This window comes from Vigna umbellata, chromosome 8 (genome assembly GCF_029865625.1).
Source record: "Vigna umbellata cultivar VRB3 chromosome 8, Vumbellata_1.0, whole genome shotgun sequence".
NCBI lineage: Eukaryota > Viridiplantae > Streptophyta > Magnoliopsida > Fabales > Fabaceae > Vigna > Vigna umbellata.
In genome coordinates, this window is record NC_142172.1 from 17746107 (window position 1) to 17763668 (window position 17562).

At 29.5% G+C, this 17562-nt stretch overlaps 1 protein-coding gene across 1 annotated transcript; it reads right to left on the bottom strand.

The window, feature by feature from the left end:
* Positions 1–4105: 4105 nt before the first annotated feature.
* LOC124842674 (E3 ubiquitin-protein ligase PUB23-like) lies at positions 4106–6188 on the bottom strand. Its single transcript, XM_047319216.2, has 2 exons — positions 5392–6188; positions 4106–5099 (listed from the first exon to the last, which is right to left on the bottom strand). The coding sequence occupies exons 1-2, from the start codon at positions 6016–6018 to the stop codon at positions 4392–4394; spliced, it is 1335 nt and encodes a 444-aa protein (XP_047175172.2). The 5' UTR covers positions 6019–6188; the 3' UTR covers positions 4106–4391.
* Positions 6189–17562: the final 11374 nt, after the last annotated feature.

Below are 17562 nucleotides of genomic sequence, written 5' to 3' on the forward strand. Positions count from 1 at the left end.
TTTGAAGATTGACCAATACTATTAAACACTGATTAAAATTTTGAAAGTGAAACTTTTATAAAATATTCCTACTGATAATGTAGTTTCTATAAAAGAATTCATTATTTTTTCAGAAGTTCTCATTCAGTTTCCTATTAAAAATATAAATTAAGATAAACACTAATCAGTAAAATATATTGTGTTAAAAGAGTGTATCAAATAATGTATTTTTCTTTTTTTTTTCTTTTGTTGTTCGTGTGTATTTTAGGTCCTTTTTTTTAATATGGTTTATAAAAGGTTATTATTTATTTTTAAAAAATATAGTTAATAATTAGTAACAGACTGTACATGACATCAATGAATTATTGAACTTTGACCAATTAAAATCATTGACCAAATACAGTTGACCAGCCGATTTTATTGCCGTTTCCTTTAATTTCCTTGTAAAAAACTACAGAAAGACAAAATATAAGCGCTATCCCTATGTATTCATATCTTTAAAAAAATTTAAAATAAATTCAATTGTTTTAAATATTATAATTATAAAATTTTGAAAAAAATAGAAAATGATTTTTAAAATCTATTTCAGAGTTTCTTTTCTATTGATTGAATATATATATATATATATATATATATATATATATATATATATATATATATATATATCGCATACTAGAAAATAAATTTGAATAAAAATATACAAAACATAAACTTAAAAAAAAAGGTTAAATTCAGGAATATTAGCGATTATGTATCTTATATGAGAATAAAAAAAGGTATATATTTAAGAGTAATTTTGAAAATGGTTGTTTAAGAATTCTATACTTTTATAATAATATAATTTAAAAACGTAAAAAAAAGTTAATATAAAGATTAAAAAGTTATTTATATATTTTTAAATTGAGGGGTTATGAGATTATTTTTAGGTCAAAATATTGTATGATTACTATTTTATCAAATAATAAAATTAATTTAATTTTATAAAAGATAGAATTATCTAATTAAATAAATTAAAGAAAATTGTGTTCCCCATATTTCAATAAAATTATAAATGATTTCAATATAATCCATAGTTGACAACAGTGTGGTCCCAGAGTTATTAGGTCGTTTGCTTATTTTCAGCATTTCATACTGGGAAGCTGCTTCAGTTGCTGTCACTGTTTTTTTATTCTCTTTTAACTTTGTTTTTATCCTAACGTCTGCATTTCTGATTTCTGATTTACTTTCTATATTCTATTCACAAATTAATCCTTCCACAGTAATTCATATTTACTGACAAAAAAAATAAGAAAAAATATCAATAACATTTACAATCTATACTTGTTGTACACATTAATTTTTTCTGATAAGAAAAAACAATCTTAAAAAGAAATTATCATTTCAAAAGTTTTAATCTTAATAAATAACATTTAGTTTTGAAGGACCAATAATGTTTTCATTTAAGCATTTATCACAAGAGAAGAAAAAAATACATACTTATATGAGAATAGTTAAACTTTTAATATACTCTATACAGTGGAAGAAACACAAAATACATAAAGTCAAAAAGATAAAGCAAGATCCTACACAAAAAGACAATTTATTTTTAAGTTATCGGTATTAGGATACAAACAAAGTTTCATATTGGATAAAACAAGAGATTGACATGAGTTTATACACACATAAGATATCTTCATTGGTAAGAGTTTTTTTTTAGTGATACCAAAAACAAATTTGTAAAAACTTTACTAAGAATGAACAATATCTTACTACTATTAAGATCTATATGTATGTTGAACCTCTTACGATCAGATTATTTATAACTTCCAAAGTTAACCCAGTCTCCTTTAAGTTAATTTTGTTACAAAACTACACCCAACACTCATGACAACTTGCATATTTGTGTTGAATATGGTCAAGTTAGTACTAGAAAAATTTTAAGAAGAAAAGTTGCACCGAGCATAAAAAGTTGAGTGTCTACTAAAGTGTCAACTAAAAAATTCTTATATATTCAATAGAAGATCAACACACTAAAGAGCGACATTCATTTGAGAAAGACCTATTAAGAAGAATCCATACACAACTAATGAACCATATATATATATATATATATATATATATATATATATATATATATATATATATATATATATATATATATATATATATATATGGTTTACTAACTTGCATACGCTCTTTTTTTCAGTTGGTATATATTAGCAATGTGTATCGGGTTTTAGTAGACAAAAATACCTTCATGTATTATGGATTCTAAGTTTTCAAGTCAAGGATATTTGAATAGTTTTCATTCTCAAAACTAAAAAAAAACAAAAAACCCCCAAACTCTTACATCCCTCATTGCTCTCAATCCTTTATCTTTCATCTCTCTCACTCCAACATTTTCTCTGTCATCCCTACTCTAGCCCCAACTGAAAAAATCAGAAACACTCACCTAACCTTAATTCACATTCCTCACTTATCCAATTTGTTTCTCTCTCATCTCCATATTCTTTGTCACTCACACACAGCAATTTTGATTATTTTGTTATTAAAGTGGAAAACAAATGAACGAACAAAACAAGAGCAAGAAATTGCAGTGTCGCGGGTTGCCTTTAATTAACTTATAACTCTTTTCGGATTCGAATTTAAGAAAAAGATGAAAACAACTAAGATAAGAAAGAAGAATTCAAAAAGTAATGAAGATTTTGTTCCAATTTAATCGAATCTAGTACAAAAAAGATAGTACAAAAAGAATACATGGATCTAGAACTATATTTCGTTTCAAATTGCTAGTATTTTAGTTTTTTTTAAGTATTTTTTATGATATTGTTGCCCCAACCTATCCATGAATCTAAGCAATAGCGAGAATTCTTGATTTCTCTCAATTCAAAAATCCATGATTTGAATTGATGTCCTTCCATCAAATCCTCCTAATTGCATTGATTTATCCTAAAGATTTCACTTAAACTGGAATTGTGTGGGTGAGAGAGTATAGAGATGAGAGAGAAACAAATTGGATAAGTGAGTAAGGTGCATTAGGGTTAGACGATTGTTTCTGATTTTTTCAGTTTGGACTACAATAAGGATGACAGAAAAAAGGTTGGAGTGAGAAAAATGAAAGAGAAATGGTTGAGAGGAATGAGGGAGATGAGTAAGGATTTGGGGTTTCTTGTTTTTTTTAGTTTTGAAAATGAAAATTATTCAAATACCTTTGACCTTAAAACTTAGAATCCATAATATATGAGGATATTTTTGTTTACTAAAACCCGGTACACATTACTAAAATGTACTCACTGAAAAAGAAACATAACGTCAGTTAGCAAACTCATATATATATAAATATAAATATATATATATATATATATATATATATATATATATATATATATATATATATATACTAAATTGTATAATAAGATAATAATTGAGAATAAACTTTATTTATAAATATTTTTTACTATTTTGAAATTATTTTACTAAAGGAGATCTTAAATTTCATCTCCTCTTGTAGATATATATTTCCTATATTTTGAGCATTTGGTATATAGTTAGATAACACTCCTGAAAGTAAAGGTGATTTAGTATTATAAAATGTGTTTTTGATATGTCTTAGAAGAATATAAAAGGGATACAAATAATTTTGTATACTCGTGTAAGGCAAATCTATCAATGATAATAATACTTGTGTAATAATTTGATTATAGTGAAATCATTTAAAAGTTTCATAATAAATAAGTGTATATAATTCAATTTGAGTGAATTAATCAAAAAATAAGTATTTATTATACATTAAATACCACCCTTATACATATTTATACAAGTTTTATAAAAATATTTTTTAATACGTAGATTGTTACATATAACTATCAATTTAGACGTCTTTCAAAAAAAATTCAGGTGTTGTTGACTTGTTATCTAGGATATGATAATAATTTAATTTGTATAAATTAGAACTCGATAGACTAAATATAATTAAGAAAAACAAACTATTATACAATAATAATATGACAATATAATAAAAATTATTTCTAGATATGCAAATTTCTATTTGACAATCAGCAAGAAAGAGAGAAAAATTAAAATAAACGTATGATAGATAACATAAATGTCATACAAAAGAGAAAAGGAGAAATACATTGTCATACAAATGAAAAGAAAATTGATTAATTTTTCAATAAATTATAATTATTTGATGTACAAATTAATTTATAAAATAATTTTATCCTATTAAACATTAATTTGATTTATTTTATTGTTATTTTTCTATTCCAAAAAATTCTTCGAGAAAAGTTCCTCCTAACATACATATTAAACACTCAAATTTACTTTGAAGGTTACGTGCTTCTTCGAGGTATATAGAAGAACAAAAGCATGGTTTATATAGTGACAGGAACCTCCGAGAGTTTCGAAGATGTCAGAAATGGTGTTTGGTTTCAGTAGGGAACGTAGGCACAAAACGACGAACGAGGAAAGCAAGGCGAGTCGCTCCAAAGCTCCGAGTGTTCCTTCAGAATTTCCATGGCTTTGTCCTTCAAATACTTTGCCCTATCAGCCTGAAGCACCATGCAAAGCTTCGCCATGCTTCCCGCCTTCAACATCTCCTGCAAAACCACCTTCGTCCCCGAAAACTTAGCCACCATCGCCAAAACAAACACCGCCCTATCGTCCACCGCCGCAGACACCTTCAGAATCCTCTCCGTCACCACCGCGATGGCCCCTTCGTGGCTCAAAAACTTGGCTCTCCCGTTGGCGCAACAACACAAGTGGAACAATATAGCCAGCGTCAGTTCCGTCACTCTCTTCTCCGGCGCCCCCATTTCGATCTCCACCACTTCGTGTACCACACCTGCTTCCACCATCATGATCCTGTTCCGCGTCGAAGAAGAAGCGCTCAGCAGAACGTGAAGTGCGGCACTCGTTCCTTGTTGGGTCACTCCGTGTCTCAGAATCTTCACCATTGTTTCGAAGAATTCGGGTTTCAGCCTCTCCAGAACGTGACACGTGTCGCCCTTGTTGATGATCTTCTTCAGAAGTAGAAGCGCATGGGATTTCACTGCAACGGAGTTCTCCAGTCCCTCACGACACAGAATCCATGCTAGAGAATCCATTATCTGGTCGTGGTCCTTCACGAGCAGCGGCCACTACAAGAAAAGCTAGAATCGTAAGAAAAACATCTCGAGACTACTATTTTGGATTAAGAACATATATATAAAACATAAATACTCTATTATTGTTTTTGTTTTCTTGATATTACATTATAATGACGAGATATGCATATCAGTTGGAAAACAACAGTTTTATCCAATTAAAAAATATAAATCATTGTCTCCACAATATTGTATATCAGAAAGAATAAAATAAAAAGAAAAAAAAAGGTAACTTTTATAGTGAACTTGAATCAGTAATTTTTTATTATTATTTAGTGAGACTCACTTCCTTCTTGGGGATCTTGACAAACTGCAATATGCTAAGAGCTTCTTGGAGACCCTTTTGGATATGATTGTTTCTATAGCAATTGATGATGAAGACGATCATGGCCCTAGGGACCTCTGCTTCTAGCAAGCACTTCTTGTTTCTGTCGTTCTCGACGGCAAGGAGTTCCAACTGAACGAAGGTTTTGTGATGATGGAGATGTTTGAGGAGTTTAAGGACTTGAAGGGTGTTGAGAGGAGGCTTAGGAGTGGGAATGCGAACGATGCCAAGTGAAGCGTTTTGGGTGCACCAGGCTTGGATCAAGCGTCGAAGGGTGTGGTTAGGGGTTAGATCAGAATCTCTTGGGAGGAGTTGTTTGGAAACGGGGCAGGTGCTATTCTTGTTATTGAATAGCCATTGTTCAATGCTTTCTCGGTCGTAAGTTATGCCCGTTATGGCCGTAACGGGGTCGTTCATGATTTGGAGGGATATGGGGCAGATGAAGTATTGAGGCACTTCGATTTCCTCCATGCCAAACCAAAAACTGGGTACGTAACGGAAGAAACAAGAGAGTGTGTGAAAGGAAAACCAGAAGAAGGAGTGCCAAACGGTAAGAGAATTCCTCTTAGTTTTATATGTGTTCAACATATACAGCTTCTTCTACTGGTCTTAAGTCAAGGGTCCATATGCGACATATAAATATATTTATGGCAAACTTTTAATTTCTTCTTTCTTAGAGTTTCGGTGGTCAAAGGAAGAAAAAGTTGCCAAGAATGGGAGCCAAAATTAATTAAAGCAAAGGGAATTAGTTGTGCCTGTGTAGTCTTCAAATGTAAGACATCATTATGGCTTATTTTCAGGTTATTTATCGATCTACGGAAGAGGTGATTAATTAACACGAGATCTGAGTTTATTCATATAAAAGTTTCACATTATATCTAAAACTTTAAAACAATATATTAATAAATTTTTAGTTTTATATATTACTTTATATCTTTCATTTTTATTCAATGTGAATTAGATTCTTAACATTATCTGCGTTTGTATCTACTTAAAATTGGAAGGAATGAAATGGTTGATAACCATGTTGGGTATGAAAGTCAATCGTTTGCCAGAGCAGTGGGATTCTTATTCATACTACATCTGAATCTGAGCCATCACATGCCCAAGTTGAAACAACTGTTAGTAATACTTTCTTTTTTATTTGGCTGCAGATTCTGCTGCTAACCTAATAAATTAATTAACATATATTCCTTTCGGGTTAAATATTGATGAAATTTTTAAAATTACTTTTTAATATTGTCGAGTTCAGATCATTTCTTCCCTTTTAAATTATCTTCCTATGTAAACGGTATCAATATGTATTAGTATATACTTATTTTTTATCTTACACTAAAAATAATTTAAATAATTCCGACGATATCATGTCATATTTAATAAACTCTTTTTATGATTACGAGGTTAAATACTTTATACTCTTACAACCTTTTTTATTTCACATAATTTTGTTTCAAATTAAAATATTAATTCAACTTAACCTCCATCATTTTTCCCATTTCTTATAAAGTTTTTAAGAATTTTTATTGATTTCGTGGTTCTGATTTCCTGATTTTCTGGGTTGATTTGTTGGTTCTAATTTTTATGATTTGTTGTTTTGTTTTATCCACGAAAGTGTTCTTCCGTAAGAAAAAATATATCTTATGATATACATATAAACTTGTTTCTATGGGAATAAAATACTCATGAAAATGAACTGTTGTAAACGAATCTTCAAAAAGACAAAGTAAAAGTGCAATGAAATCCTCTCTCACACATTTTTCAACCTAGCTTTCCCACCTAGCTAACGTACACGAAACAAGTGATGTGTGAAAATTTTATTAAGTTAGATAAAAAAATAATTACACTGTCGTTTTAAAGAAAAATAAGCAAAGTAAGCGAAATAGTTTTATCATATAATCTAATAATAAATTAACAAGCATGGGTTTACACACTATATATAAGCCCGAATTCTTAGAGTAATTAACATAAATTGACACTATTTATAACTATATTTCAGCTTAATAATATATATATTTATAAGGCTTGATTAAATTTTAACCCATAAATCAATTGTTTTTAATATTGAGTACTTAAATTTTTTATATTTTTTAGGTATTGTTATTCAATCTTTTGTTAATTGAGTGATATGATCATTATCTTGTTTTTCATTTTGTTTACCTATCTCTGTGGGTTAAAAATTGTGTTTCTTACTTATTAGATAAGAAATTCATCAATGTTTTTCAAATGATTTCGAAATATCACTTAAGAAATTATTCTCGTCATTACCATCGGTTAGACCATTTTTATTAGGCAACACATTTTCAATAAAAATAATAAGAAACAGTTATCTTTTTACACTTATTGTATTTTCGTGGATTTCTTAACAAGTAAAATAAGTAAACAAAATATACTCATAACATTCCATTGATAAACAAATTAAATGACAGATACTTAATTAAAAAATATAAAAATTATAAATATTATAAATATTAAGTAAATAAATAAACACAAGTTGATTAAAAATATCTAAATTGAATTAATAATGAAAGTATAGTAAATAAGGTGAAAAGGGTTTTGTGTGAGGTCGTAGGTAGGTAGCTAAGTAATTAATACGATAGGAATCCTCTTTTGCAGTCATTGAGACGACTCAAAGTAAACGTTTGGAGTTTGCATTAACTGCATACAAACACGTAAAAATAGACTACTTCATTTTTCATCACCTTCCTGTCGTGTTCGCGTTGACCTCCATATTCCACGTTTAGCTAACCCTACTTTCTCATTATATTTTCATTGATTTTTTTTAATATACATTAATAATATTTTTTTACAATAATTTGAATTTAAGAAATCATCTTTTAATTCCATAAAACTGATTTGTAAACTAAGATTTACACTCACTTGTATATTTTAAATTGATTTTATTGTTAGTCGTGAGGGTTCTGACAAACCCTTCACACACCCCTCACACACACTCTTTACACCAAGATATATATATTTTGTATGTAAATCAAAATATTAATGGGTGGTCAGACAACAATTCGATAACAGTATAATACTGTATCAAAATATTGTAAAAAAAACTTATGTTAATTTTTTTCTCTCTTTGTTCAGTGAATCAAAACTTGATAGCCCATACTTCATTAGATTGTTTAGCCATGTTTAGAGTTCGACTTTTACTTTGAGCATGAAGTTACCATTACAAATGCAATTTTACCTCAAAAATGAGTTGATTTAGTAGAAAAGATGGATCAACAAACATTATTTTTTCATTAACATGTTTTATTGTAAGTTACTTGATAAAAACATAATTAATAAAGAATGAAACACTGCATCTTCTTCTACCTTATTATTTTTTCTAGCACTTTAGTTTACTTTACTGATAAAATAATTGATAGACACAAAAGAACAAAGGATTTATGTGATATGGAACAGTTGCCTCCACAATTTATTTTTTATAATAAAATGTTAGATATAATTAAAAATCATTCTAATATATAAAATTCTTTATAATGTAAATATCGTCCCCACAAACTTGTTACTATGGATTGTTTTGCATAAGATATATAATATTTTTGGATGTGTCAGTGATGATAATATTTTCATAGTTTTAACAAAAAGGTTATTTCTACATAGTTGTGTTTCTCTCTTAACATTGCGATGGAAGTAGGTTAAGTTCCTTGTCTAAAACACACATATATTGTAGCTCATATTTGGTTTTTGTTTCTGCTTTTCATATTTGATTTTTAGGTTAAGCTTCATTTATTAAATACCTTTTAAAAGTATTTAGATAGAAAAAGTAAACTTTCAAAATTGAAATCCTTGGTCAAATTGTTTTAATAATAATAATAATAGCGATATATTTTATATAATATTCTAATATTACACTATTCTAATGTCTTAAGATGAAATAGTAGTTTCTTCGGGCATGTTTGACTTCTAAAGAGATAGATTAGACTTGTAAGCATTGTTTAAATAAAATAAATAGGTATTCGATTAAAAAAAATAAGAGAAACTCAAGTTTTATATCCTTGTTATTCCTAAGTTTTCTTTTTAAATTTAAAATACAATATTTTAATTTTAATGAAATATTTATAGGATATTTTATTTTACAATTAAATAAACAATCAAAATATAAATAACACGGGAATATAGCTATTGTCGTATTAAATTTTGGAAGTAATAATAATTAAATATAAATAAAAAAATAAAAAATGTGTTACTTGATGAGTAACCGATGAATAGTATTAGGGTTTAAGTGATGAAGTTGCTCACAGAATTTTCCAGCAAAATTTCCTCAACCGATTTACCGAATAATTGCTATAATACAATTTGTTGCCGTCACGAGATTTGAAAAAGTTTGCGTGTTTTTCAATGGGATTCATGATGGTCTTTTCCAATAGTCATACAAACTTTGTTGAAAATTTAGTCTTTCTCCCAACATTAATTCAAGTAATACAATCTCAAATTACACAAAATAATAATAATAAAATTATAGTTGGGTTCACTTTCTCTAAGAAACCATGTACAATCACTTAATATTAATTTTAATATTTTATTTCAAATTATTTTTTTAAATTTATTAAATAATTAGTACATTTCTTCTTATTTTTTCATAAAAATCATTAATATTTTTGTTGAAAGTCTCACATCGACTAGAGATAAGACCAATTTACAATACATAAGTAGTTAATTTACATTATATAAGTGGGTGCAAATCTCACTTTATAAGCCGATTTTGTAGGATTGAGTTAGACTTAAAGTTTACTTCTCCACATAGTAACAATCAAGTTAGAATATAAACCGGTTTTGTGAGGTTAAGATAGATTTAAAGTCCACTTCTTTATTATTTTTCTGTTATTTTTATCTATCTTATTGAGTGATAAATATATATATTATAATTATTTCAACACTAACGACAATATTTTTAAGAAAATCTTCCTCGACAGATTCAGAAACATTTTTCAAAAAGCCCTACTTTATGTGCATTAATTAGACATGGTTATAGTATAATCGATTGAAAATTTAATTATAATAATATTATATTTGGGTACTATTTCAATATATATAATAGTTTCAGTCGTAAAATAATCTAAATGCATATTTATCTTTTAATAGTCTAAAGTGTCTTTTAAAATAAAATTATGAGAAAGTTCTAAACTTCAAAATAATAATACTATGTCGTAATTAAGCAAAATGTTGTTTTAATAAACTTGAAACCCAAACATTAATGCGATGAAAACTCTCTTATTTTTGAACTGTGAAATTGTTTCAATATATTTAATAGTCTGATATTATAAAAATACAAAATGAATAATATTTTATATTTGCTTTTTCTTTGAACTGTAAGATCTCGAAAATTCAACCTGCCTCCATCTGTCAAATCCCATTTTAATTACCCAAAAACTCTGTTCAGAATTTGTGTTAAGAAACGCACCCAACCCCACACTCTGACCATCATTAAATGCACCGCGCCACACGTGCACTGACATTTAAAACGCACTCACACCCACTCTGCCTGCAACTGCCAAGTATCACTTTGGAACATTCGAAATCGGTAATGGAATCCAAGTGGCGGTAGGAGAATGGACGTTCGTCCTGCATGGGAAGGGGAAAATGATTTTCTGAAAAACTCTTCCCACTCTTTTGCATGCTTCGTCTTCTTCCCCAAGCTTCTGATTTCCAAACTCTCTACCTTCTCTCTAGAACCTTCATCTTCTCTCTACCGTAACTCACTTTCTTCTCCTCCGATCAACTTTCAAATACCGTAGAAACATTCCCTGCACCGTGAGCGTCGTTCTGAACCGAACAGAACTGAGATCTGAACTGGTAAGTTCTCGTCTCTACACATTAGTCCATTTAGTTCATGCGAACCAAAATTCTGGTTGCATGCATGGGTTATAGGTCTGAGTTGTTTATGATTTTGGTGTCTTAGATTAAGTGAAAGTTGTTGAGTGGCTCCTTGGATAGAAAGCTGTTAGAGGACAAACAAAACCCTTGCATTTGGGCGTTCACTACTGAACCAGGTAAGGGAAGCTTAGTAATTTAATTTATACTTGTATGTTGTATGTAAACATGATATGAACTGAATGTATGAGATGTATGTCGGTTGAGTATGCATGATCGAACGTTGCTGTACTGAATGAATATGATATATGTTGGTTGAAATGTATGATATGAGTGATACGTATGAATACGAAATATACATGCTTAGGAACGAGAGAATGTAAGTGAAACTTGAATATCAACTTCCCTATGATAACGTATGTCCGACATTAAACGGTTCTCGACCGTTTGGTGTTCTAGTAAACTTCTTTGAATTGGAATACTTTCATTTGGGAAGGGTTCTGGTCGAGCATGAGCTATGTAGGTTTTTTATTACTTAGAGCTCATAATGAGCAGTGTCGATCTTACACGTAGTAATCGTATTGGGTAGTGCTCGGTCTTACACCAAGCGCTCTTACTCTTTTCTTGAAAACCCTTCTTAATACAGGTCGTCCATCTGTGTCGATCAACAGTGTCGAGCACCCTTATACAGATCATCCATCTGTGTCGACCGACAGTGTCGAGCACCCTTATACAGATCATTCATCTGTGTCGATCAACAGTGTCGAGCACCCTTATACAGATCATCCATCTGTGTCGACCGACAGTGTCGAGCACCCTTATACAGATCATTCATCTGTGTCGATCAACAGTGTCGAGCACCCTTATACAGATCATCCATCTGTGTCGATCAACAGTGTCGAGCACCCTTATACAGATCATTCATCTGTGTCGATCAACAGTGTCGAGCACCCTTATACAGATCATCCATCTGTGTCGACCGACAATGTCGAGCATCCTTGAAATACAGATCATTCATCTGTGTCGATCAACAGTGTCGAGCACCCTTATACAGATCATCCATCTGTGTCGACCGATAGTGTCGAGCATCCTTGTAATACAGATCCTTCATCTGTGTCGACCGACAGTGTCGAGCAACCTTCTTAATACAGGTGGTTCATCTATCTGGTAGTCGGTATTACTTTATTTTGGAATGATGAATATTATATGAGATGAATAAATGGTTGTGAAATTCGAACGAGTGTTCCAAGGGGGAACGTCTCTATGATCTAAATGTGATATGTTGTATAGTATGACCATGGTAAAATCGCTGATGGCTATTCATCCTGATATTCCATGAGTGCTCGTCCTCATGTAGAGGGGAGTAGGTCATGCGTGGGAATGGCAGGAGACTCTAGTCCTATTGAGTACTTTGGACTGATAGGGTTAACCTCGGGTGGCAGCTGATGATGGATGGTTCCAGTTACTACATCACCTGGGTGCACGAACGCCTGCGGTTACATGGATTCATACAGTCCGGACAGTCGTTAGTTGTGAGAGTTTGGATGAGTTATTATATGCTTGGACAATTATATATATATATTGCTGTATGAATTGTATGATTGATTACATATGTTAAAGTATGTTGGTTATATGAATTAAATTACCTAAGCTTACCCTGTGTCCTCTTCTTTGTGTTGTCGAATGTCTTTGTACGTCCGTCTTGTCAATGCAATGATCATCCGTGTGGATGTGAGCAGATGGAGAGGCGCCACTTGAAGAATTGTTGGAAGAAGAAATTTTGGTAGACGCCAACCTTGTTGAAGTAGAGGTTAAAGCCGAGCAGTAGAGCGCTCGTTTATTAGTATTAGTTAGTGGTTTTGGATGTATTTTTGGGTCGTTCGGTTGTTTAGTTTTCTTTTGTGAAACCGTTCGACCAGAACTTGATATTTTATAGTTAAATTCCGAACTCTGTATATCTTGTGCGTTCGGCTTTTAAGCAGCTGTTGTAGTTAAGACTGTATTGTTAATTCTGTAAATGTGATTAGTTCTAATTAATGGTAATTACTATTTATTGGGATGTTAGATTAACCTTCTAAAATACTTTTGAAAAGTAAAACCGAGACAATAACATTGGTCTCGAAATAAAAACATATATATTTAAATATATTTATAGATGTAAAATTAGGGTTTTGGTATATGAGAGAAGCGAAATGGTCTTGCTTATAAGAGATTTGAGATGTATGAGTGTACTAAAAAGTTAAAATATATATTTAAATAGAAAATGGATGGATAAGATGGAATTAGGAATAGTATGATAATAATTAATGAAAAGTAAGAGGGTTGAGAGTTGACTAATAAGAAAGTAGAAATGGCGTGGCGAATGGAATAGTTATTTGATTGAAGCCGGCAAGGTGTTGAACAAATGACTCATCGCATAATTCACTCCAAATACAACTCCACTTTCTTCTTCTTCTTCTTCTTTCAAAACTTCTCTTCTTCAACACATTCTTATCTTTTTCATACTACTTAACACTGCAATTTCCCCCCTTCAAGAATCAAAACTATAATAATTATTGCTAATTTTCTTATTATTTTTATTATTTCTACTTGAAAGTATTAAGGACTGTTTCTAATAAAAAAACACGTTTGGCTGAATTTTATTTATTTAAATTTTTGTAGCAAGTTTAGTAATATTAAAATATTTGAGAATGGTTTTTCTTCACATAAAAAATATTACTTTTAATACAATTAGAGCTTATTATGGTGTATTGAAATAAACTAATGATTAATAATTTAAATTAGTATGCACTTAATTAACATGTTTTGGGTCTTGTTTTTATTTTCCTTGCGTATAAAAATTATATATTTTTTCTTTTTCGAGTTGTTTATTTCAAAAGTTTGAAATAACTTCAATCTGGAAATTATTTTTTATTTTCAAATTACACAATTCAAAAATTATTTTTAGTTTCGGACTGTATAATTAAAATCACCTTTTATTTATAGAAATGAGTTCTAAATTGCACAATTTTAAAAAGATGATAATGAAATTTTTTATATGGAGGTGCAGAAGTGATATTTTAGAGGTGCAGGAAGAAACAGCCCTCTATTGGGTCGTTGAAAGGTTATTAAACCTAACACTGGTATGCATATCGGATTTTTATTATTTTGTTGCGTTTTGTTTAATATGTAACTTTACAATTTCTATTATAAAGTGGCATATGAGTTTGAATATTATCTTAAATAAAAAATTAAAAGTTTAAACAATATATCAAAAATATCATAAACTTATTTTTAAAATTTTTTCAGTTGAAATCAATAATATAATTTCTTATACGAATTGCTCGTGACTTATTATTATTGAATATGTTTTGTAAATTTTCATCTAAAAGACTCAATAGTAATATCAAAAGTGATTATTGGACTATTAATTAACTCACACGAGTATATGGACCAATAATCACCTCACAAATAGTTTAAATACAATTCAAGATATGAAGTAAGATTGATTATTTTAATTTATGCATAATATTAGAGCAACTGTAACCTACTCATTCATCACTAAAACAAAATAAGAATTAAGAAACTCACTTGCATGATCTCCCATATTTCCATTGACCAACATGCACTACAAAAGTATAGTTAGTATTAGTAATGAATGTTTAACCAATCCATTTAAATATTTTCAATGACATCGGTACCATCAAATCACTCCTTACTAAACTAAGTAAATTAAATATAAGTTTCATAATATATTTAACAATATATTTTGAATTACAACAATTAATCAAACGTGCATTTTGACACAAACTAACACCATGCAGCAAAGCAACACAAATTCCTCAAATTCAAACATCATCTACCAAATCAAAAAGACTTTAAAGTAAAGTCATTCATCATCATCACCATGTCCCTTTCCAAGATCATTAGAGGCACATTTAGAATAACTCGCCTTCACCATTCCATCTTTTTTACTTTCTTTATCATCTTCCACTATACAACATAAAATTAAAAGAAAAATCCAAATTATAAATATTGTTTATAAAAATAAAAAAATAATAATGATATTTAAATTAGATAATTTATTATCACAAAAATCATGTTTGGACCTTGAAATATTGTTTTTGCATGTTCTCGCAAAAGACAATTTTTTAATTTATTAAGAGTCTTTGAACAAATATTGAATGTAGATTCATAAACAATTATGATAATCGGAATTCATAGATTTACTATGCGGTAACGAAGAGAAAGGCGTACTAAGGAGAGAAAAGAGAAGAAAAAAGCTAGAGAACACAGGTTGAGTAAGTAGTAAATCTTATTCACAGTTCAAAAGTGATACAGGAGAAGAAATATATAGGGAGGAAGAACAGAAACAGAAGAAACAGAATAGTAGAAAAAGGGCAGGCCCAATTCAGGCCCAAAAGGAAACGGAGCGATTCAGGTCAGTAAGACCGAACGATCCACTGAACAACACAGTGAGACCGAACGGTCCACTGAACACCACAGTGAAACCGAACGGTTCACTGAACAACATAGTGAGATCGAACGGTATACTATCGTTCGGTACCAAACAATAGTATAATCGAACGGTATATCTGTTATTAGGAATATTTAGCAAGTCCTAGCCATCATGACAAATATGAAAAATGTTGAGAATTAATCTTCCACTATATGATAAGCTCCCATTTTAACATCAATTTAAAGTTTACGCTTTTTAATATCCTATATGATAAGCCCAAAAAAAATATTATTATAAATGAAAAATAAGAATTAAATTAAAATAAAGTAAACATTGATGACTTGGTAAATAAATTATAGTAAAATGGCTTAGCTTGGTGGATGTAGTAGAGGAAGATAGATCACTATGCTTATGCTTTAGAACATCTAAATTTGAATTTTTTTCTAGCATATTGAGATAAAAGCTTGTACAAATTTTTCTTTATCTTTTCTAATTTTATCTAAAAAAAATCAATAAAGAATCCCAATATTTTCAACTTCATCAATAGGTCAAAATTGCCCTAAATACAAGAATAATGCAATATTCTTCTCAATATTTGTCAAATTTCACCATCATCCTTTCAACCATACCTCTTATAACTTCATTTTGATCTTGTATACTATCCATTTAAATACATTAGATTTTTCAAACTTGAGAAAATTACAAGTTGGACGTAGATAAGATAAGGTAGAAATTGAATTTTGTAATTTCATTAAGTGTTTGACACAAAAACACTTATCTTTTATGTTATTTTCCATTTCTTTTTAGATGGGCAATATTTGTAATTGTTATCAATTAGACATAAACTTGCAAACCCTTGTTAGTATTTAAGGACATTTTAAAGCATAAAAAAAGTTGAGTTTTCGTCTTGAACAAACATCTATAGAAAAAACACTTTATGCATCAATGTTCCTTTATTTTTTTAATGCATTGTTTAAATTTAATAATTCTATTCTCGTATCCCATAACATATTCTCTATAATTTGATCTAAAGCATCACTAAGTATTTTTTAAAGTACAACACCGAACATGAAAAAAATCTCCATCACAAATCAAAGAATTTTCTAAAACATGCTGACTTTTTATAGTTTTGAACAAAACATCATTAGTAGAAACATTATCCAAAGTAATAGAAAATATATTTTTTTCAATGCCTGATCATGCAAAAATTGCATTATATTGTTAAGGCAATTCAAACCTAGTGTGAGGTGGAGGCAAATGGCAAAAGTTGAGAACTTTGCGCACAAATTCCAATTTGAGTCAACATAATACACAATCAAACTTATATGACCATCACTTGTGCAAGATGTCCATAAATAAAAAGTTAAACAAATCCTATTTTAAATGTTCTTCAAATCTTCTTTCAAAATGTTTTTTTTTTCTCTCATAAATATTTTCAATATGTTACTTCAAAGAGTATTTCTAGAACAAGAGTTGCATCAGGATTCTAATAACTAATCCAACTACGGAATTCTTCGTACTCAACAAACTTTGTCTTTGAAATTTCAAAAATAAAAATAATATAATATATATCATATTATGTCTAAGTTTATGCCACATAAAAATATGATAAAAAGGAGAAAAATAGAAAAAATGAATGTAACAAATTGGAAGAATTAATAATAGAAATAATATGATACATATGATCTCATAAATAAAGTTATGAAAATGATAAATGGGAACTTTTATATATAAAAGAAAAGGGTAAGTATAAGTTTTCATCCATAACAATCTACCATATTGCTCCACTTGTACCTTTTTCTTTGATTTATGTAATCCACCCAAAGAAAAGTAGGTTAAGACTTAAAAAAAGAAAGGTAATTCATGACATA

Excerpts from the sequence above, each read along its gene's own strand:
- LOC124842674 (XM_047319216.2), bottom strand. The coding sequence starts at position 6,018 with ATGTTGAACACATATAAAACTAAGAGGAATTCTCTTACCGTTTGGCAC. Across the intron at positions 5,100-5,391 it reads TCAAGATCCCCAAGAAGGAA|TGGCCGCTGCTCGTGAAGGA; the intron begins GTGAGTCTCACT and ends CTTTTCTTGTAG.